Source organism: Tamandua tetradactyla, chromosome 1 (assembly GCF_023851605.1).
Source record: "Tamandua tetradactyla isolate mTamTet1 chromosome 1, mTamTet1.pri, whole genome shotgun sequence".
Taxonomy (NCBI): domain Eukaryota; kingdom Metazoa; phylum Chordata; class Mammalia; order Pilosa; family Myrmecophagidae; genus Tamandua; species Tamandua tetradactyla.
Window position 1 is genome coordinate 221,210,381 of NC_135327.1, and position 25,025 is coordinate 221,235,405.

The 25,025-nt window shown below is 37.0% G+C and overlaps 1 protein-coding gene across 4 annotated transcripts in view; it reads right to left on the minus strand.

Annotated features, from left to right (window-relative positions):
- MTPAP (mitochondrial poly(A) polymerase) overlaps positions 1–20,710 on the minus strand; it is a 50,878-nt gene extending 30,168 nt beyond the window's left edge. For 3 of the 4 annotated variants that reach the window (XM_077152802.1, XM_077152781.1, XM_077152791.1), the window contains exons 1-4: positions 20,521–20,710; positions 13,496–13,668; positions 12,723–12,956; positions 11,613–11,837 (exon numbers count right to left, since the gene is read on the minus strand). In XM_077152802.1, coding sequence (XP_077008917.1) covers positions 11,613–11,837; positions 12,723–12,956; positions 13,496–13,668; positions 20,521–20,677 — 789 coding nt within the window. In that variant the 5' untranslated portion in view covers positions 20,678–20,710. Of the gene's footprint in view, positions 1–11,612; positions 11,838–12,722; positions 12,957–13,495; positions 13,669–19,847; positions 20,482–20,520 lie in introns of those variants that run through there. The other variant, XM_077152807.1, reaches the window with a different exon arrangement.
- Positions 20,711–25,025: the final 4,315 nt, after the last annotated feature.

The following is a 25,025-nucleotide window of genomic DNA, read 5'->3' on the forward strand; positions in this document are numbered from 1 at the left end:
GACCAAAGCATTCTTTTAAAATATCTTTTTCAAACTTTCTCTATACTTCAGAAATCTGAGACCCAACTAAAAAATTCTCACTGCCTCTCTCTGCTTCCAAATAAAAAATTTATTTCCTTCTTTTCATAACAAAATAATAATAAATTATAATAAAATAATAACATTGCTACTTATGGTGGCTGACACTGGAACACTCATTATGTGCCAAGCAGTGTCCTAAGTATTTCACATGTATTAGCTCTATTAATCCTTTCAGATACTCTGTAAGATAGGTGCTATGTCATTATCCCAATTTTACAGATTGGAAAATTGACACAAATAATAAATACACAACTTACCCAGGATCATAGAGCTAGTAAGCAGAATTACCACTCTACAGTCTGTCTCCAGAGTCCCCAGGCTTTTAACCATTACAACACATTGCATGCTTTTTGATAACTTGGTTATTTTTTATTTAAATTAGCTTAGTTCAATTTAACTATCCCTGTCAACAATTTAATATGATTTCAAATGAAGACTGACCCATTTAATTTTGATATGTTTCTTATTCCTTGGCTAATTCTAATTCAAGAAGTTCAAAATGAGCACATTAAATGTGCTAGGTACTATGCCTAGTACTGCGAGATCAGAAAGTGAACAGATATGGCTCCCATCCTGCCCACACTTGTGATATAGTAGGAGACACACAGATTGACCACTAAGTAAACATCACATAGAAAGAATTTGGAAAAGACAGAAATAACCAGGAAGATGCTATTAAAAGGAGGGACTGATTTTTGACAGGGGTGGGAAAGAAGATTGAAGGATAGCTTCAAGAAGGCAGAAACTGAAGTATGCCTTGAAAGCAAGGGAAAGCACATTCTTGACTGAAGGGTCAAAATGATTCTTGAGGAGAGAGGGGCCAAGATGGCGGCTTAGCAATGTGCGTGTTTTAGTTCGTCCTCCAAAACAACTACTAAATAACCAGAAACAGTACAGAACAGCTCCCAGAGCCACGATAGTGACCAGACACACAGCGTACCTCAGTCTGGACCAGCTGGAACGGCTGCGAGTCTCCGGAACCGTGAGTTCCCCAAGCCGCGGTGGCTGGCGCCCAGCGCCCCTCCCCCACAGGCAGCTTCCCAGAGGGAAACAAAAGACACTCTAACAGTAGCAGGGACTGAGTCCAACCAAACACCAATTGTGGCATTAATAAACAAATTCTGACTACTAAAAATAGGCCCCCAGCTCAGGTGAAACTGGTCAAGGCAGAGGTTGATTATTGGGCTAACCAAAAAAGAGGAAAGGGGACAAACGGAAGTTTTTGTAGCTGTTTTTACGGATGCTTGGCTGCCTCTGGATTCAGCTGTGGGACTACCTGGGCTGCAACTGCCCCAGACATAGGCAGAAACAGACTGCTTTCAGGGCTGCCTCCCGCCTGTTCCCAAGGGGAGGGGTGAAGCCCAACTCAGGTTGAATCCCTCTCTCAAGGAATTCAGACCCCAGGGCTTGGTAATTTGAAGCCATTAAAACCAGCCTACAACCTCTCCTCTGTCTCCACCATGCCCCCAGCAGGGAGAGCCTTCCAAAGTTAAAGGAGCCACAACATCTTTTGCTGGTGGGACCCACAGGCAGACAAGCGCCACATACTAGGCAGGATAAGAAAAACGGAGCCCAGAGACTTCACAGGAAAGTCTTTCAACCTGCTGGGTCTCACCCTCAGGGAAAACTGACGCAGGTGACTCCTTCCCCCGGATAGGAGGCCAGTTTAGTCCGGGAAAACCCGGCTGGAGTCTATAATACCTATGTAGACCCTCCTAAGGGTGGGTAAGGCACCTTACAAGTAAGAGAAGAAACAAGAAAACAAGAACTGAAAAATTACCCTCTGTTAAACAAAACTTAAGCTAGAGGCCCAGAAAAAGCTGAACTGAAGGTCAAAGAACAGATAGACAACAAACTTATCTAGCAAGAAAACCCTAGGTAAGATAAGTGAAAGCAATCTCCAGAATAAACTAATTAAGGTAATTAAATGTCTAGATGCCAGCAAAAAATAACAAATCACACCAGGAAAATTGAAGATATGGCCCAGTCAAAGGAATAAACCAATAGTTCAAATGAGATACAAGAGCTGAAACAACTAATTCAGAATATACGAACAGACATGGAAAACCTCATCAAAAACCAAATCAATGAATTGAGGGAGAACATGAAGGCAAGGAATGAACAAAAAGAAGAAAGGGAAAGTCTGAAAAAACAAATCACAGAACTTATGGAAATGAAAGATACAGTAGAAAAGATGAAAAAAACAATGGAAACCTACAATGGTAGATTTCAAGAGACAGAGGTTAGGATTAGTGAACTGGAGGATGGTACATCTGAAATCCAAAAAGAAACAGAAACTATAGGGAAAAGAACGGAAAAATATGAGCAGGGACTCAGGGAACTGAATGATAATATGAAGCGCACAAATATATGTGTTGTGGGTGTCCCGGAAGGAGAAGAGAAGGGAAAAGGAGGAAAAAAACTAATGGAAGAAATTATCACTGAAAATTTCCCAACTCTTATGAAAGACCTAAAATTACAGATCCAAGAAGTACAGCGCACCCCAAAGAGAATAGATCCAAATAGACGTTCTCCAAGACACTTGCTAGTCATAATGTCAGAGATCAAAGAGAAAGAGAGGATCTTGAAAGTAGCAAGAGAAAAGCAATCCATCACATACAAGGGAAACCCAATAAGACTATGTGTAGATTTCTCAGCGGAAACCATGGAGGTGAGAAGACAGTGGGATGATATATTTAAATTACTAAAAGAGAAAAACTGCCAACCAAGAATTCTATACCCAGCAAAATTGTCCTTCAAAAATGAGGGAGAAATTAAAACATTTTTCAGACAAAAAGTCACTGAGAGAATTTGTGACCAAGAGACCAGCTCTGCAAGAAATACTAAAGGGAGCACTAAAGATAGATACGAAAAGACAGAAGAGAGAGGTGTGGAGAAGAATGTAGAAAGAAGGAAAATTAGATATGACATATAAAATACAAAAGGCAAAATGATAGAGGAAAGTACTACCCAAACAGTAATAACACTAAATGTTAATGGACTGAACTACCCAATCAAAAGACATAGACTGGCAGAATGGATTAAAAAACAGGATCCTTCTATATGCTGTCTACAGGAAACACATCTTAGACCCAAGGATAAACATAGGTTGAAAGTGAAAGGTTGGGAAAAGATATTTCATGCAAATAACAACCAGAAAAGAGCAGGAGTAGCTATACTAATATCCAACAAATTAGACTTCAAATGTAAAACAGTTAAAAGAGACAAAGAAAGATACTATCTACTAATAAAAGGAACAATTCAACAAGAAGGCAAAACAATCAGAAATATTTATGCACCGAACCAGGATGCCCCAAAATACACGAGGCAAACACTGCAAATACTGAAAAGGGAAATAGACACATCTACCATAATAGTTGGAGACTTCAATTCCCCACTCTCATCAATGGACAGAACATCTAGACAGAGGATCAATAAAGAAACAGAGAATTTGAGTATTACAATAAATGAGCTAGACTTAACAGACATTTATAGGACATTACACCCCACAACAGCAGGACACACCTTTTTCTCAAGTGTTCATGGATCATACTCAAAGATAGACCATACGCTGAGTCACAAAGCAAGTCTGAACAAATTTAAAAAGATTGAAATCATACACAACACTTTCTCAGATCATAAAGGAATGAAGCTAGAAATCAAGAATAGGCAGAGTGCCAGAAAATTCACAAATACGTGGAGGCTCAACAACACACTCTTAAACATTGAGTGGGTCAAAGAAGAAATTGCCAGAGAAATTAGCAAATACCTCGAGGCGAATGAAAATGAAAACACAACATATCAAAACTTATGGGACGCAGCAAAGGCAGTGCTAAGAGGGAAATTTATTGCCCTAAATGCCTATATCAAAAAAGAAGAAGGGGCAAAAATTCGGGAATTAACTGTCCACTTGGAAGAACTGGAGAAAGAACAGCAAACTAACCCCAAAGCAAGCAAAAGGAAAGAAATAACAAAGATTAGAGCAGAAATAAATGAAATTGAGAATATGAAAACAACAGAGAAAATCAATAAGACCAGAAGTTGGTTCTATGAGAAAGTCAACAAGATTGATGGGCCCTTAGCAAGATTGACAAAAAGAAGAGAGAGGAAGCAAATAAATAAGATCAGAAATGGAAGAGGAGACATAACCACTGACTCCACAGAAATAAAAGAGGTAATAACAGGATACTATGGACAACTTTATGCTAATAAATAGAACAATGTAGATGAAATGGACAAGTTCCTAGAAAGGCATGAACAACCAACTTTGACTCAAGAAGAAATAGATGATCTCAACAAACCAATCACAAGTAAAGAAATTGAATCAGTCATTAAAAAGCTTCCCAAAAAGAAAAGTCCAGGACCAGACAGCATCACATGTGAATTCTACCAAACATTCCAGAAAGAATTAGTACCAACTCTCCTCAAACTCTTCAAAAAAACTGAAGTGGAGGGAAAGCTACCTAATTCATTCTATGAAGCCAACATCACCCTCAAACCAAAACCAGGCAAAGATATTTAAAAAAAAGAAAACTACAGACCAATCTCTCTAATGAATATAGATGCAAAAATCCTCAACAAAATTCTAGTAAATCGAATCCAGCAACACATTAAAAGAATTATACATCATGACCAAGTAGGATTCATCCCAGGTATGCAAGGATGGTTCAACATAAGAAAATCAATTAATGTAATACACCATATCAACAAATCAAAGCAGAAAAATCACATGATCATCTCAATTGATGCAGAGAAGGCATTCAACAAGATTCAACATCCTTTCCTGCTGAAAACACTTCAAAGGATAGGAATACAAGGGAACTTCCTTAAAATGATAAAGGGAATAAATGAAAAACCCACAGCTAATATCATCCTCAATGGGAAAATATTGAAAACTTTCCCCCTAAGATCAGGAACAAGACAGGGATGTCCACTATCACCACTGTTATTCAACATCGTGTTGGAAGTTCTAGCCAGAGCAATTAGGCAAGAAAAAGAAATACAAGGCATCAAAATTGGAAAGGAAGTAGTAAAACTATCACTGTTTGCAGATGATATGATACTATATGTCAAAAACCCTGAAAAATCCACAGCAAAACTACTAGAGCTAATAAACAAGTACAGCAAAGTGGCAGGTTACAAGATCAGCATTCAAAATCTGTAGTGTTTCTATACACTAGTAATGAACAAGCTGAGGGGGAAATCAAGAAATGAATTCCATTTACAATCGCAACTAAAAGAATAAAATACTTAGGAATAAATTTAACTAAAGAGACAAAAGACCTATACAAAGAAAACTACAAGAAACTGTTAAAAGAAATCACAGAAGACCTAAATAGATGGAAGGGCATACCATGTTCATGGATTGGAAGACGAAATATAGTTAAGATGTCAATTCTACCTAAATTGATTTACAGATTCAATGCAATACCAATCAAAATCCCAACAACTTACTTCTCAGAAATAGAAAAACCAATAAGGACATTTATCTGGAAGGGGAAGGTGTCCCGAATTGCTAAAAGTATCCTGAGGAAAAAAAAACGAAGCTGGAGGTCTCACGCTGCCTGACTTTAAGGCATATTATGAAGCCACAGTGGTCAAAACAGCATGGTACTGGCATAAAGATAGATATATCGACCAAAGGAACTGAATAGAGTGCTCAGATATAGACCCTCTCATCTATGGACATTTGATCTTTGATAAGGCAGTCAAGCCAACTCACCTGGGACAGAACAGTCTCTTCAATAAATGGTGCCTAGAGTACTGGATATCTATATGCAAAAGAATGAAAGAAGACCCGTATCTCATACCCTATACAAAAGTTAACTCAAAATGGATCAAAGATCTAAACATTAGGTCTAAGACCATAAAACAGAGGAAAATGTAGGGAGATATCTTATGAATCTTATAATTAGAGGCAGTTTTATGGATCTTACACCTAAAGTAAGAGCATTGAAGAAATAAATAAATAAATGGGAGTTCCTCAAAATTAAACACTTTTGTGTATCAAAGAACGTCATCAAGAAAGTAAAAAGACAGCCTACACAATGGGAGACAATATTTGGAAACGACATATCAGATAAAGGTCCAGTATCCAGAATTTATAAAGAGATTGTTAACTCAACAACAAAAAGACAGCCAATCCAATTACAAAATGGGAAAAAGACTAGAACAGACAACTCTCAGAAGAGGAAATACAAATGGCCAAAAGGCACATAAAGAGATGCTCAATGTCCTTGGCCATTAGAGAAATGCAAAGCAAAACCACAATGAGATATCATCTCACACCCACCAGAAAGGCCATTATCAACAAAACAGAAAATGACAAGTGCTGGAGAGGATGTGGAGAAAGAGGCACACTGATTCACTGTTGGTGGGAATGTCAAATAGTGCAACCACTGTGGAAGGCAGTTTGGCAGTTCCTCAAAAAGATGAATATAGAATTGCCATATGACTCAGCAATACCATTGCTAGGTATCTACTCAGAGGACTTAAGGGCAAAGACACAAACGGACATTTGCACACCAATGTTTATAGCAGCATTATTTACAATTGCAAGGAGATGGAAACAGCCAAAATTTCCATCAACAGACGAGTGGCTAAACAAACTGTGGTATATACATACGATGGAATATTATGAAGCTCTAAGACAGAATAAACTTATGAAGTACGCAACAACATGGATGGACCTTGAGAACATTATGCTGAGTGAGACTAGCCAAAAACTAAAGGACAAATACTGTATGGTCTCACTGATATGAACTGACATTAATGAATAAACTTGGAATATGTCGTTGGTAACAGAGACCATCAGGAGATAGAAATAGAGTAAGATAGTGGGTAATTGGAGCTGAAGGGATACAGACTGTGCAACAGGACCGGATACAAAAACTCAGAAATGGTCAGCACAATACTACCTAACTGTAATGTAATTATGTTAAAACACTGAATGAAGCTGCATGTGAGAATGATAGAGGGAGGAGGCCTGGGGACATAAATGAGATCAGAAAGAAAGATAGACGATGAAGACTGAGATGGTATAATCTGGTTTGGTTGTCCACACTGCTTGTGAGAATGCCTAGAGTGTATAATAATAGTGAAATGTACAATGTACAAATTTTAAAAATGTTTTGGCATGAGGAAGAACAAAGGAATGTCATTATTTCAGGGTGCTGAAAATAGATGATAATTAATATTTTAAAATGTCACCTTATGTGTGAGACCAAAGCAAAAAAATGTTTATTTGTTACAAGATTTAGATTTTGACTAGAGCATTTCCTAATATAACTCATGTAGATAGTTTGATTGGATGTCATAAGTACTTGGAATCTCAGGTAGCACATGAGATTTTGTTGGTTTGTCCAGAGTGATGCCCCGATGAATCCCAGAATGATTTGATCAGTGACTGGAAAAGTATTTGCAAGCCCCCTTTGGGGAATGGTGAGAGTGGGGAGAAATTCAACTTCCCCAAGTTGAATTCTTAATATTCTCACAAGCAGTGTGGACAACCAAAGCTATAGGCTGAGTCCCCAGTCTTGGGGTTTGTTCACGTGAAACTTAACCCCACCAAGGATAGGTCAAGTCGACTTAAACTTTACGCCTAAGAGTCACCCCCAAGAGAGCCTCTTTTGTTGCTCAGATGTGGCCCCTCTCTCCAGCCAATATGATGAGCAGCCTCACCACCCTCCCCTTCTCTGCGTGGGACATGACTCCCAGGGGTGTGGACCTTCCTGGCAATGTGGGACAGAGATCCTGGAATGAGCTGAGACTCAGCCTCAAGGGACTGAGAAAAACCCTAGAATGAGCTGAGAATTAACATCAAAGGATTGAGAGAAACTTCTCGACCAAAAGGGGGAAGAGTGAAATGAGACAAAGTGTCAATGGCTGAGAGATTCCAAACAGAGTCGAGAGGTTATCCTGGAGGTTATTCTTACGCATTAAGTAGATATCACCTTGTTGTTCAAGATGTAGTGGAGAGGCTGAAGGGAACTGCCTGAAAATGTTGTGCTGTGTTCCAGTAGCCATGTTTCTTGATGATGATTGTACAATGATATAGCTTTCACAATGAGACTCTGTGAATGTGAAAACCTTATGTCTGATGCTCCTTTTAGCTACTATATCAACAGAAGAGTCGAACATATGGAATAAAAATAAATAATAGGGGGAACAAATGTTAAAATAAATTCAGTTTGAAATAGTAGTAAATGAAAGCGAAGGGTAAGGGGTATGGTATGTATAGTCCTTTTTTTCTGTATTATCATTTTATTTTTTTCTGTTGTCTTTTTATTTCTTTTTCTAAATCGATGCAAATGTACTAAGAAATGATGAATATGCAACTATGTGATGATATTAAGAATTATTGATTGTATATGTAGAATGGAATGATATCTAAATGTTTTGTTAATTTTTTTAATTAATAAAAAAGCTTAAAAAATGATTCTTGACTCATTAATATGTACTCTAAAATACCATTCTCTGGAAATGGTAATTAAATAGATATGGTTGGAAAATCAGATGTGTGAAGAAATATAACAAGAAATGATTACTACAATTAATGAAGAGACAGATCACTTCAATACTATGCTAAAGAGAAGATGATAACAACAGCAGAGTCTACAGGCTAGAATACAAAGCTATGACACAAGGAATAAGAAGTGGAAAGCAAGATGTTCTTGCAGTAACCTAAGTGAGAGTACATAAAAGATTGCATGACTATAGCTTTAAAGACCTAAAGAAAGGGGTGGATACAAAAGATAACTTGGAAGCAGAAACAAGATGGCAAATAGCAGGAAGGGCAAAATGCCATTAATTAGCAGGTGAAACATAAGAACATTTGTAGAGGGATGACAATAAGTTTCAAAATTTCAGATTTGAAGTGCCAACTGTACATCCTATAGAGATGACTACTAGTTTGAAAAGCATAAGAAAAGACAGAGCCATAAATAAACCAAATATTGTATTAAAACGCAGAACAAAATTGTAATAAATTAAACATCTCTAATATTGTTTGGGAGGAAGACAGGCTGGCTAACTTTACTCTGGTTTGACATGCATATTAAAAAAGAATACAAATCTAGTATTTGTATGATTTCATTAAACTAACTAGAATATGTAAATTCATTGTCATAAAACGCAGAATATAGGTTACCCAGAGATAGAAGTTAGAAAGCTGGGGAGTTGTTGCCTAATATGTACAGAATTTTTAAAGAGGTTGAACTTAAATGTTTGGAAATAGATAGAGGTCAGGGTAGCTTGTTATTGGGACTATAAGTAAGAATGCTAAATTATAGCTGAATTTGGCTGAAAGGGTTTGTTTAAAGTCATGTAAGTCATAAGAAGGAAAGTTAGAGGTTAAAATATGGATTGTACATATGACACGGTGACCCTTGAGGTGTATGGCGTTTAAGATTAACAGTATATATATAAAAAGCTTATTCTATACGCCAGTACAAATATATGACACTTGTACAAAGAGTTAATAATAGAGTGGTATATGGGGTAAAAGTATCTGCTGCAAGCTACATTCTACAGTTAACAGTAATATTTTAATATTCTTTCATCAACAGTAATGAGTATACCACACCAACACTAAGGGTTAATAATAGCGGTGCTAAGGGGTATGGGGTGTTTTGGATTTTCTTTTTGTATGTCCTGTTATTTTTCTTCCTGGAGCAATAAAAATGGTCTAAAATTGAGTATGATGATGATTGCTCAACTAGGCGATGATACTGTGTAACACTGTATACTTTGGATGGATTATATGGTATGTGAATATATCTCAATAAAATTTGCAATTAAAAAAATATATGTCTAATATATAATTTCCAAACTGCAAAAGAAAAAATAGGGCAGAAAGGCAGACATAAAGAAAGGATTAATCCAGGAGAAGGAAAAAGAAAAAGCACAGAAAACAAAAGATGGTAAAATAAATTCAGAAATTATCAGTAATAACCTTAAACAAATATATGGAGCACAAAGATTCCCAAAATGGATTAAAAGCATAAAATTCAGTGATCTATTTCTGTAATGGATAAGCTAAGACTACCTATAATGACGCCTAAGAGTTGCTTCAAGGAAAACTCTTTTGTGCTCAGATGTGGCCTCTCTTTCTCTAAGCCCAACTCTGCAAGGAAAATCATTACCCTCTCCGCTACAAGGGATATGACATTCAGGGTAAAAGTCTCCCTGACAACATGGGCATGACTCTTGGGAATGAACCTGGTCTGGCACCATGGGATCAACAATGCCTTCTGGACCAAAAGGGGGAAAAGAAATGTAATAAAATAAGGCATCAGCAGCTAAAAAAATCAAATAGAGTCAAGAAGCCATGCTAGAGGCTACTCTTATGCAAGCTTCAGTTAGATGTTACTAATTGCAGTGATTTGCTTAACCCCAAACACATCATTCCTGTTAACTCTTAAGAACACCTAGGACTCTAACTGAGACTCCATAAAATGTTCATGCACTAAGTTTGCTTTCCTGAAATCTCTAATTTCCGGAGGGTTCATAAGCCAGAAAATGGCCTCTCCAAGATTATCAACTAATTACATCCCCTGTCCTTTAGGGTCAATACCCCTTCTCAACATAAAAAAGTCTCCACAAACATTGCCTAAAGATCCCTATAGATTGGGGGAAGGATCAAAGGAGGAGCTATAACAGAGATAACAGGATTCAAAAAACGAGTATGACTGTACATACTATACGTTATACTGATATTTCTTCTAACCTCCAGTGTTTTGGAGCAGCTAAAAGGAAAAATTTGAAATAATGGAATGGTAAACCATAACAAACTCTGAAATCTGTTCTGTAACCATCTGTTGGAGTGTACTTTTAAAATTATTGCTTTTTTCTTTCTTTTCTTTGTAGATACATTTTACAATTAAAAAAAACTTTAAAAATAATTCAGTGATCTGCTCTTTGTAAGAAATACCCCCAAAATAAAACAACACATAATGACTGAAAGCAAAGAAATGGAAGAAAATATCTGAGGCAAATGGCAAGTAGCCATCTTTATCAAAGAAAAGACACAATTAAGGCATAAAACTTAGAGATAAAGAGGAACATAACTTAGTGATGATAGATAGGAAAAATCATACTCTTCTGTATCTCACATGGTGTTTGAATAAAACAAAAATCAAAAGAATTTTAAAGAGAAATTAATGAAACCAAAAATCATGAGATTTCACAACATTTCAGTAACTATATCACAGAGACAGAAAATTAGTTAAGATAAAGATAATTTGAGCAACATAATAAACAACTTTGACCTAACTGAAAAACTCCTGAACTTTTTTGAAAAGAACATCCATGTTTATTGCATATATATAGAATATTTACAAAAAATGATCACATATTAGACTGCTACAAAGAAGACTTAATAATTCCAAAGAATCAGTATCAAATCTGATCTTCTTTAATTACAATATTCGCTACATTTATCAAGTTACAAATGTATTAAATTTAAAGATTTCCCTTACTTCTCTAAATTTCTTAATTTTAAATATTATAGCACTCTAAAGAGTTGTAATTACCTTACGAGAGTTGAGTTTTTCAAGTTCATCTAGATCCAAAAACATGTCCAAATCACATCCTAGTTTCCCAAAACTGTTCACCGAGGAGCCAAAGGGTCTGACTGTACAGTAGGGAAAATACGCAGCCGCTATGTCTTCAATAAGAGAACAGGTTAGGTATCGGAGTTTGGTGTTCTCCTCCGTTATCTGCAATTCCTTCAAGAGAGTGTGCAGCTGATCGTCTATCTAGCTAGCCAAAACAAAACCCAAAAAATATAGAAAATTTACAAGTAATATAAAATAACTGTCATTTCACTTTTAGAGATTTGATGACTTTGGAGACCCACCCTGAAAACATGCAATTTTTTTCTTCAGCCTTAAAAGATTTTTTTAATACCTTTTATAAAGCACTGAGGAATGACACTAGCAAAATAAAAGTTGGCCAGAATTAAACCTATTATTCTTCTCAAACAGTAAGTATAAAGTGTTGTTTTAGGAAAATGAAAATAGTGAAGAGCACTAGAAGAAGAGGTCAAAATAACCACAGAACCAGACATCTAAGCTAAGTGAGGAAAGAAAAGGCAAACCTCTGATAAAGGGAAAAGCCCATAAGAAATATGCAAAGATCCAGGTATTGAAGGCCCAACATCTCGCAGTTCCTTAGAAGAACAATCCTGCATATTCTTTAGAAGTTTGGATAAATAAAACTATGACCTGATTCTCTGAAAGGACTAAACTAGCTAAACCTTTGACAAGTCTCGGCAAGAAAAACCAAGATAAATACAAACAATATTCAGACATAGTAAGAAGATATAACCAGAAATAGATTCTTAAAAATTTATAGAATACTACGCATAAATTTACGTCTATGTTTAAAGACAAAGAAAACCTGAAGCCTTCAAATGCCAAAATTTTTAGAAGGATATGGTTACCTCTGAGGAGTACAAATTGGGTGAGCAGAGAAGTGCTTTCACTTTTTATAACATATTCTTTTTGGTTAACTGTTTTATCCTAAGAACTTTTATAATATATAAAAAAAGTTTCATCTATAAGTACATATATGTATGAGTGGATATAAATAAACGTTTGCACTTATTTTTAAAGGTTGGAGAAGTACATCTATAAGCTTACACTTTCTGCATAATGAAGTAATTCAAAAAGTTTCTTGCTTGAAGGAGGTGACTGATCACTACACTGTATATGTGACTGTTCAGAAGTCTTGGTCGATGGATTCTTCAACTTTAAATTGAAGAAACGCGATCTGAATGGAATAACAGCCTCTGCGCCCAGGCTTGGAGTATGAGTCGAATTCTGAAATGAAGCTACACTTTCCTTTTGGCAAAATTCTACAACAGCATAGAGACCCTATACAAAAAGCATAAGAAGAACAGAACACATTTCACAATGACATATTAAAAAACAGTCTTGTCATTCATATTTCAGAACAATTCTAAAAAGTATAAATTTTTTTCATGTAAATGATATGCTTCTAACACAAACACTGGTTTTAATCATTATAAGCAGATTAAGAAAAGGAATACTTTAAAGAGATAGTCAATAGAAACCAAGGGGGGGAAAAAAAACACTGAAATAACAAAAGGCAACACAGAGAGCCCCTCCTACTGGCCTATCCCTAAGACAATGCGACTACCTAAGTATTCAAATAATGGAATCACTCAGTTATAAATTACTTATAATCCTGCAATACCACTATAAGGATTTCTATTCTTATGCTCCCTCCCCACCCCTACCCCCAAAATCATTAAAGAAAGTTAAATAAGGAAAGACGTAGGGTTATCAAAAGAAAATTAAACTTATCATATTGCAAAGAGGCAACAGAGCAAAAATAACCTTTATCCTTCAAAAGCATAAATGTTAAGCTAGGTTGTTTTCCAAATACTTACAAAACTTTCATAGAAGAAATGATTATTAATATGCCCATGTTGGGATAAATATTTAAGAAACTTTTTTTCACTGATTTTATTTGGGCAATGTATTAAAACAGTCCGCTGTGCCTGTTCTCGTCTTTCTTTCTGTACCTCAGAGAACCTCTTTAGGGGAGTGCTGTCTTCAGAGCCTATGAATAAGAAAAAACATTTCTACCACACAGACATACAAAGCTTAAATTCTATTTTGTTAAGATATATATAAAAATGTTATATCTGACTAAAATCAGCTTCATCCTAAACATATCTTCTTTCTTCTCTTCCTTTTTAAGGGTTAAGTTATACTATTTTCAGCTTTCATTTTACCATTCTCCTGCAATTATTATTAGAACTGTCCATCTTCTCTATTTTGATTTACTATATTCTATGAGTAGTGTTAAAAACAAAGATTTCCACATTTTAAAAGCAAAATCACTCATTTAACAGTTACACACACACACACACAAAACCTGAACTGTAGCATTCCTAAGCCTAAAGAAGTCATTGCTAGCCTGAGTGTAATTCAGCAGTGAGTTTAGAAGCTTAATATATTGCAGTTATTACAAGAGTTTTCTTTTGATATATTAAGAGTATTGACCTGGCTCAAACAAGTTCCATGTTACCAATTAGCACATGCTTTGTACTATAGGGAAATCAAAGAATTTAAAACACAGTTGCTGCCATGTATGAAAATTCTACCAAGGAAATAGAAGACAAATATCATTCCTCATTCATGGTTAACTATGATATACAAACTCAGAGAACTGAAGTCGAGAACACAGGTTATCAGGTTGGGGTCTACTGTAAAAGTTCCTGGCTTGTAAGAAATTAGAGCAGTTACATATATTTACAAGTTGTAACTGGTATTTCTGAATTCTGAGACACTGAGCTATTTTTATATAACATGGTCATTCCCAGAAACTTTGGATATTTATGTGCCACCTGAGACTCAGAGTTAGAGCTCTGAAGCTAAGAAAGTCAGCATTACAGCATTTAGAAAACTGCTAAAAAAAGCTGAAAAAGTGATCAAACTTCATCTAGAGATATGAATGAAGCTGATCTAGATAGGACTAAGGTAAATCATAATACTGGATAAAGAATGATATGTTTCGTATTTTCAAACTTCAACCTCTGAGACCAAAGGGAGAGATGTTTATTTGGTATAAAATTTATATTTTGGGTAGTACATTATCTAATTTAACATGTATGGTCAATTTACATGAACAGCATAATTACATGGAATCTTGAATAGGACATGAGATCCTGTTAGTTTGTCCAGGTTAGTGTAATGCCCCAATATATCTCAGCAGTGAATAAAAAAGTATTTGTAAAGTCCCCTTGGGGGACTGGGGAGAACGGAGGAAAAAATATTCAACTTTCCCATCTGGAGAATTCCTGATATTCTCACAAGCAGTGGGACAACTAATTCAATAAGCTGAGCCCTCAATCTTGGGGCTCACCCCTCTGAAGATTATTCCTGCAAAGGAGAAGCTAACCCTACTGATAATCATACCTAAGAGTCACCCTCAGAGAACCTCTTTTGTTGCTCAGATGAGGCCTCTCTTCCTAAGTCAACTTGGCAGGTGAACTCACTGCCTTCCCCCATAAGTGGGACATGACTCTTACGGGTATAAATTTCCCCCGCAACATGGAACCTGACTCCTGGGGATGAGCTGGGACCTGGTATCATGGGAATGAAAAAGCCTTCTTGACCAAAAAGGTGAAGCAGAAAAATGAGACAAAATAAAGTTTCAGTGGCTGAGAGATTTCAGAGTCAAGAGGTTATCCTGGAGGTTATTCTTATGCATTATGTAGATATCCGTTTTTAGTTTATGGTATATTGGAGTGGCTGGAGGAAGTTCCTGGAACTGCTGAGCTGTGTTCCAGTAGCCTTGATTCTTGAAGAAGACTACATAACTATATAGCTCTTATAATGTGACTGTGTGATTGTGAAGGCCTTGTGTCTGATGCTCCTTTTATCCAGGGTATGAACAGAGGAGTAAAAAAAATAAGGATAAAAAATAAGTAATAGGGGAGATAAAGGGTAAAAATTGGGTAGACTGAAATACTGTGGGTCAATGAGAGGGAGGGATATGGGATATATGAGTTCTTTTTTCTTCTTTTTATTTATGTTTTTGGAGTGATGCGAATATTCTAAAAATGAACATGGTGAAGAATACACAACTATGTGATGATACTGTGAGCCACTGATTGTATGATATGGTTGGACTTTAATAAAAATATTTTTTTAAAAACCATTCCAGGTTTTACAACCACAGGGAATTAAGAAAAGAGCTGTGATAGTAAAGAATTAAATTTTAATAATCCACTGGCTACAAAGGAAATACTAACAAGTGATTAAGTATAAGGGGAAAAAATCATTCAAGTGCTAACACCATTAAAGCAAACATTGAATTTCTGCAATTTACTTCGCCCCAAGATATTTAACTTATCATTAGGTGGCTTAAAGTGTTCAGTGCATCTTTTAAAAGTCTAAAATGGAAGATTCTTGAAATTATAAACCACCAACTCTGGTATCAAAACCTTGAACAATATTCCCAAGAGATTAAACAGAATAGAAAATGTAACTGGTTTCTATCAACAGAGGATCTTAGCTTCATTTTCTTTTAAAACTCATGGATCAAGGAAATACTGCAAACACACTGCACCTTTTTTTTTTATTTTTACACACTATATCTTGATGTCAGCAAACTCCAAGAAATCCTCCAGTGACAGCAGAAGCTGTTTGATCCTAAACTCAGCTTATTTACAGCATTCAAGAGAACTTTTGGGCCCTGATCTCAACATTTTTACAACTGATAAACATGTACAGAACATCTTTCCTATGCTGGCTGTACTAGATGGTGAAAATACTGCTCTTAATTATATGGCCTCATCTTCACCCTTAATGCCAATTCTTTAACTTCATCCTCCAATTGTAGGCCTGCCTATATCACTGCGAAAGCCTCTAAACAGGTCAAATCCATTCTAATCTTGCCCTTTGCAAAGTGATCTTTATAAATGATCTTTAAAAACAAAAGTTTTATTTTTGACTACCCTGCTTAAACTCCTTAAAAGCCTCTCAAATACCTTTAAGATCAAGTCTAAACTTCCCAGCACAGGAGCATAATTAAAGCGAACAATGAATTTCTGCAATTCACTTTTAGGTTGAATTGCAAATTCTACCATTTCCTCCTTTGCACTTATGGTACTGTGCACAAAGGACACCCTAGCATTCCTGTGAACCGTGTCTTCTTTCCTCTGGCTATAACACCCACCTTCTTATTTCCTGCCTCCTGCTGCTCCTCCAAATCCTGCTGAGGTCTGGAAAGACTTGGCCTTCTAACTAAGAATTAATCTCACACACACACACACACACACACACACACTCTACAGTTCTAATTACCACCTAGATGTTCTTCACAGGCACCTACTCTGAGTCTAGACTGAAATTCAACCGCTTACTTTAAAAATGAAGTCAAACAGAATAAAATAAATCCTCTAACAGATCTCTTCTCTAATAGCCAACCGTTACATTTGGTGCTTATCTTTCCACACATTCTGAATGCATATCTAAACATTATATATTTTTATCTCTCCATAAGTAAACATCTTTTCACAACTAATATTACTGAAACCATACTGTATATTCTAGTCTGTAACATGCTTTAAAAAATGTAACATATCAGTGACATCTTTTCATGTGAGCTGATATATATTTATTTCATTTCTTTTAACAGTTGTGCAGCTATTCTTATATCTATATTTACCATAGTTATTTATCTAATCCCCTACTGATAAATGTTTAGGTAGTTTACTGTTTTTTCACCAATATAGAAAATATTGCTATGTCATTTGTACACAGTATCTTGCACATTTATGCAAGTATATCCCAGAGCTGTACTATTGGGGAAAACCACAAATAGAGTTTGAGACTGAGACAGAAAAGTTTGATAAAAGATAGAGTAATATGCTTAAGAAGAAAGGGGAGGAAGGATCTAAAGCACTGACCACTCAGAGGGCCTTGAACAGCAGTAGGTGAGAATGATGACATGATAAAGTAGTAAAGGGGACAAAAATTTAATGCAGTTTAAGTTTACTGCCTCACAAAAAGCTTATCAAATCTATAAATGATACAAAGTTGAAAGGAAGAACTACTAAGTAGTAATATGCTACAAATTCAAAATTTACAATGCTCTTGACAATATAATATGGTAGGCATAAACTAACACAAAAAATATATGACTACATACTGCCCTGAATTTAGGGGGGGGGAAAAGCACATAATGGGGGCAAAATAACCCATGAACCTGGCAGCAGTTCATATGAAAAAGGTCTAGCAGCTTGATTTGATGAAGTTCAAAATGGGTCAAAGGATTGTCATATATATGCATACAGACATATAATTTCTGGCTTCATTTAAAACAACCGTTTTTAAAAATCCAAATTCCATGGATAACAGTATTTCTTACTATTTACAGTGCTATTTACTGTCCCGATCTCATATGGAGTGTCCATGTATGGACATAATAGGCATGAAGGCCATTAACAAACCAGGGAACACCCAGAGAGGAGTGATAGTGAAGAGTCTGGAAACTACGAAACATAATTACCACAGATAAAGTCAGCATTTACAGCCTGGGAAAAAATAAATAATAAGAACAAGAGCGCTATCTTCAAATATAATCTGTGCAGCATTTGACAGTTTTTCAAGCACTTTCACAGATGCACTCTCTCCTGAACCTCTTAACCTTTTGAGATAGGTCAGGTATCATCACTATTTTTCAGATGAGGAAACTGTACAAGGTCAAACACCTAAGAAGATGGGAAGCCTCCTGTAGCCTGGCATCTACCCCACTCGCCTTGTTCTGGTAACAGCACACTCCTACTTTGTAGGAAATCATTCATCACACTTACCCACACCCCATTAGATAGCCAGGATTAATGAATTATTTGAACTTGATGTCCAAAGGGTCTAAAGTATGGGTGTGTGATCAATTAAAAGTTCTTTCCTGGAATTTTCTTTTTCCCTTTGAAGAATGTGCAAGCAGGCGAACATGGAGCTGCTGGTGACCATGCCCACCACCCTCTCCCCCCATGTGAAGGAACCGGAGAGAATGTGATCATCAAACAAAAGCTAAGGATAGCAACAATTCTTCACACTAAGCTCATCTATCAGCTGACCCCATAGCAGCTCTATTTTACCTTTCTGGTTTGGTAACAGTGGTCCTTACCACCTCCCTTTTCCACTTAACCTAATTTAAGCAGTTTGTGTTACCAAGAGTCCTGAACAACGCACTACTTGCACTTATTCTGAAATAAGGGCACTTTCTACTACATCAAGCTAAAGTACTCACATGAAAGCTACTGCAAAACTAAGAACAGACAAAAATGGGAAATTTGTAAATTTTAGCTCATTATAAACATTTCCCAACTATTAGCAGCTCACCACAAATGGAATAGGAAAAGATATTTCCTTATTCCAATATGAAGCAGTGTGTTCCTTGTTACTAGAAAATGTTACTAGAATGTTTTAGCAATGAATGTTCACACTAGTTAAAAAAAAAACTAAAAAATTTCACAAATTCCTTCTAATTATAATTATGGGCTTCTAAGTATTAAATTAGTTTTACTGAAGGGTAATTACGTTCTTTTCTTTTTGAAACTAGAAAAGACATGCAAATGAGGATTTTGTTTTAGATCCACGAGTCCCAGTGATATTTTATTAATGGTTAAAAATGAAACATTTCCTCAAAAACACATGTAATAAGTGGGAAAAGTATTCCCCTGGAATCAGAAGACCTGGGTTTTATTCTTATTTTGTCACTGATAGCTTGTTTCCTCATCCGCAAAGTGGAATAATATTAATCCTTCCAAACCTACTTCATGGGATGATTGTTTTATGTCCCAAAGAGCATATGAAAACATTCTCAACCTTAAACCCTTACACAGATGTTAGATTATAATAGCTTCTTGGGAAGACTTATTCCTCAATTTTTCAGGGTTAATTAAGACTATTTAACAGAAGCAGCTGCTATTAAATACAATGCAACTGGTATCAATAAAATGTCATATGAAGTAGCATTCCTCTCACCCTCTCAATATAAATCTTTTATACTGTCTGATGAGGCAAGCAATCCTACCACTTCTTTTAAGGGAAAATATTTTACTTCTTTAGTTCCCTTTAGAATTGCTCCCCAGAAATAAGCTCATTTCTTAAATTTATTTCCAAGAAACGGCAGAAGTAATACATTTTACTTGTTAACTTGACTCAGGTTCTAATTACTGAGCTTTGTAATTCTGAACAAGTTACTTAAGGCTCATTCCACACCTGTAAAATGCCGACAGTGATATATTTCTTGCAAGACTGTTGGAAGAATTGTAAGTAACATACTCACAGCTCTTAGGTCACAGAGGGGTTCAACAAACGCAGGATAATGTAACTAGTAAGGCTTTCTCTTAATACACCAGAAGCATATACATTTTAAGGTGGCCGCGGGACAACAGCCTATTCCAGGGGGTGCACATGTGTTATTAGTTTGGTTTTTGCTCAAAACAGCCAAAAGTATAAGGTGAAGGGTAGTAAATTGCACAGGGAGGCGGGAATCCTGATAATTTATCAAACCTTAACTATGCTCGGCCTTCAGCAGTATCTTGTGGGTATCAAAATCAGAAGCACCTATGAACGATAAAGCAACTGGCTGGTGTATGGGACCACGATTTCTCCAAATAGGAAGATGTTAGTGAACTGCAGTTTACATTAGTTTAAAGAATCTCATTCAAGTAACAATGAACTTGCCCAGAAGAAGGAAGCAAGACAAACTCCACTTACACCGCCAGCAACGGCGGCGACCTCAGGGCCCCCAAATGAGATCAGAAACGACCAAAGGGCCCGTGGCTGTGTCACAGGCCACTCTTCTCGACAGGGGTCACAGTCTCGTCTCTCTTCCCTCCCTCGCTAAGGATCAGGGCTTCTGAACAAACCAAGAACACGGCGCCATCACCTGTCACCGCGCTCCCTGATGGCTGCTCTTCTCGCTTGAGGTCCGCGGCCACAGGTCCAGGGCAACTAAGAAGTCTGCGGATAGGAGGTGGGACCCGACCTCTAGCGTGGGCACCTAGGTGTAACCACGTCAGCAGACCCACGCCGCAAGCCGCCATGGTCAAAGAAGCCGAAGCGCGAAGTTGAAAGTTCACGAGTTACACGCAAGCGCGCTGAGACGCAGACTATGGGAAGCCTCGAGGGTCAAATTAAGTTAGAGATTTTTCACACTGCGCGGAGGCAATGAACTCCCGAGCATAATGCAAATGCCTGTGTTTTCCGACCTGCTTTACCCCCATTATCCCCAGTTCCGTAAAATGAAGACTCCAATAGAATAAGTGCCGCACCTCACTTAAAATAGGTGAGACTAGAGCCACAGAACTAGATCATGAGGAAGGAGCACTGAAGGGGGAGTCCAGGTCTAGACCTTAATTTGACACACAAAAATGACTGAAGTTCGTACATGACCCCTTCAATTCTCACAGTACTGTTTACCATTGATGTAAGTAGTCGTACTCCTATTTTACAGAGTTTAATTTACACATCGAATTTATTCTCATTTTACAGAAAAGGAAACTGAATGAGGCTCAGAAGTTAAGTGACATCTCAAGTCATATTTCGTCCAATGCTATTGTTCTGTCTTCCATAAAAGACACTACAAGATCTGTGAAAAATTCCAAAATGCATCGAATTCAGCATACTTAAAATTATCTCCCCCCACCGCCCCCAAATAACTGGATAATTTCTAAGTGTGTTTTTGTGTCCTACATTTACAATGAGTGAATGGGAAGGGCAGAACTTAGAGTAAAATGTGACAACATTTATGTTTACCAGGCACTGTTTTAACTGATTTACATATATTGACTCATTTAATCCTTACAACAGTTGTGTGAAGTGGGAACTCTTTAGACAGACTTGCACAAGTCTATCTATAAGGATGTTAACACTGAAGCATTTTTTGTAAAAGGAAGACAACTCAAACATCAATCAATAGGTAAATGATTACGGGGATGCAAGTGTAGTTCAGTGGTAGAATTCTCGCTTGCAATGCAGGAGACCAGGTTCAATTCCCGGCCCATGCAGCTCCCCCTCACCCCACCAAAAAAAAAAAAAAGAAATTGATATTTGGTTACATAAACTAAGATACAGACATATTATGGAGTTCTTTCTCTATTACAAAGTGTGATGTACCCTGTCTAGAAATACCTCTGGCATAGGAAGACATTGAATTTTATCTCTATGTATTTTTTAAAAACTTTTTTATTGTATAACATAACATATCTACAAAGCAAATAAAGAAAAAGTAATGATTTTCAAAGCATACTTCAACAATTAATTTCAGAACAGATCACAGAGTTTGTCATGGGCTACCATTCCATCATCTCAGATTTTTCCTTCCAGTTGCTCCAAAGCACTAGACCCTTGGAGGAATATTAATACAGTGATCCAGCAGCCATACTCGTTTGTTAAATCCCATTTTCTCTGTTACACCTCCTCCTTCTCCTTTAATCCTTCTCCCAATTTATAGGAATCTTAGGGGAATACCTGTTCTGGCTTTCTCATGTTGAGAAGGGATGTCCACACTGAAGAATTGAGGGATGTAATTAATTGATAATCCTGGAGGGGTTGGTCCCTCTGGGTTTCAGGATTTATCTGATCTAGAACCCTAGTGCATGAAACCTTTATGGAGTCTCAGTTTGAGCCCTAGGTGTTCAACAGGAGTGATGTTGGTTGGGGCTTAACAAAGCATGGCAATCAACACTATCTAACTAAACCTTGCATAAGAGCCTCCAGAACAGCCTCTTGACTCCATTTGATCTCCTTTGGTCACTGATGCCTTATTTTATTACACTTCTTTTCCCCCTTTTAGTCAGGAAGGTGTTGTCAGTTTCATGGTAGCAAGGCCAGACTCATCCCCAGAAGTCCTGCCCCATGTTATCAGGGAGATTTTTACCCCCAAATGACTTGTACCATGCAGAGAGGAGGGCAACAGTTTCCCTCGTAGAGTTGGGTTTAGAGAGAGAGAGACCAAATCTGAGCAACAAAGAGGATTCTTGGAAAGAATTCTTAGGCCCGATTATAGGTAGTCTTAGCTTCTCCCCTACAGAAATTAGTTTAATAAAAGCAAGCCTCAAAATCCAGAGCTTGGCCTATCTTCTTGGGAATTCCCAATGATTGAGAGGGTACCAGTGGGATGGGGAGGTTAATAATTCCATAGATGTAGATATAATTTCCCCTTCAGAATCTCAAGGGGCTCTACCAATACTTGCTAATTATCAGCCCACCATAGCCTGAGATGTATCCTGGTACTACACCAAGCCATAGAGAATGACAAGGCCTCATTCCCATTCTGGACTCCAGGACTCAGGGCTGTTTAAGTGAGCTATCTAGAGAGGCTAATGCAGACTAGGAATTACAGGAGATTTAGGTTCTAGACATTATAAACCTCTCTGCCTTTGATCTCATACTGCAGCTGAAGGTCTAGAGTCCATACACTATTATCGTTTACCCTCATTCTAATTTAACTTAGACCCAAGATTGGCTTCATTTTAAACTCTAGTTGAGGCCTGATCTCTTTCTCAATTACTTCAACTGTTATTATATATAGGTATGCTAGCTTTCAGGGCTGCAGCACTCCATTTCTGGGCCCAGGTGTCACAAAGCTACTCAAACGTCCAGGGAAATACCAGCTGACACACATACAGCTCAGTGTCTCAGAAACCAGAATTACCTCCAGACCAAATGTGGCTGTTGTAAGGGCCCGCAATACAGGCTCTCATTTTCTTATCAGTGTTTTCTGACCCATTCTGCCCAACCCATTGTCCCCCAAATATTTTCTCCAGTTCATTGTGTGTCCCTCAACGTCCTTCCTCTCTGTAGCCACACCAGATTCCATCATAAATTTATCACCGTTCGCTTTTGTACTTTCCAGTCATTGTATTCTTCGGTTCCCTCCATCTACTGGCCATCGTGGAAAATGCCCCAAATAAACAAACCACGTTTTACAGTATCTTCTACTGGTTGTGCAATCAGTGGCATTCTCAATTTTAGACAATTTTCATTGACCCATAATGACAAAGAACTGGCAAACATGATGCCACCAACTATTGAATCAAAACTGCACTTTACCACTTGCCCCTCCCGCAGTTAGTTGCCGCTTATAGTGCTGTGATACTGTTGATGTTTTCCTATTAACTATTGTCCATAGCATGCATTTTTAGTTTTTCCCCTATATCCCTCTACTATTGACTCTTTACTGTCTAACCATTGAAATACCTCATGAGAACTTATTTATAATCGTAATTTAATCATTAGGATACATGGCACTGGACATCCCCTTTCAATCATATTCACCTTCGATATGGCAATATTACTTATAAACCCAAAGTTATCATCATTTCTATCCATTCCCTTGCATGTAGATTCAACCCCTTTGTCCTCCGTCTCTAGTGTACCTCTAGGTCTGCTATATTCTCGGTAATGTCTGAGATTACCAGTCATAATAATGAAATCATACAGTATCTGGTTGAGAGGGTACTAGTGGGATGGGGGAGGCTAATAATTGCATATATAGAGAGAGATTTCCCCTTCAGATCCTCAAGGGTCTCTTTCCTTTCCATACAAATTTGAAATCCAGCTTTTCCAAGTCTTCAAAGTAGGTTGTTGGGATTTTGATTGGTATTGCATTGAATCCATAGACCATTTGAGTAAAATTGACATCTTAATGACATTCAGCCTTCCTATCCATGAACATGAAATGTCTTTCCATCTATTCAGGTCATTTTTTATTTCTTTTAGCAATTTTTGTAAGTTTCTGTGTATAACTCCTTGACATCCCTAGTTAGGCTCATTCCTAGAAACCTAGTTCATCTGGTCGCTATTTTTTTTTTTATTAATTAAAAAATTTTTTAAACATAACATACAAACACAAACATTCTTACCATGTGATCATTCCATTCTATATATAATCAGTAATTCACAGTATCATCACATAGTTGTATATTCATCATCATGATCATTTCTTAGAACATTTGTATCAATTCAGAAAAAGAAATAAAAAGAAAACAGAAGAAAATTCATACACACCATACTCCTTACCCCTCCCTTTCATTGATCACTAGCATTTCAATCTACTGAATTTATTTTAACATTTGTTTCCCCTATTATTTATTTTTAATCCGTATCTTTTACTCGTCTGTCGAAAAGGAAGGAGCATCAGACACAAGGTTTTCACAATCACACAGTCACATTGCGAAAGCTTTATCATTACACAATCACCTTCAAGAAACATGACTACTGGAACACAGCTCTACATTTTCAGGCAGTTCCCTACAGCCTCTCCATTACACCTTAACTAAAAAGGTGAAATCTATTTAATGCGTAAGAGTAACCTCCAGGATAACCTCTGGACTCTGTTTGGAATCTCTCAACCATTGACACTTTATTTTGTCTCATTTTGCTCTTCCC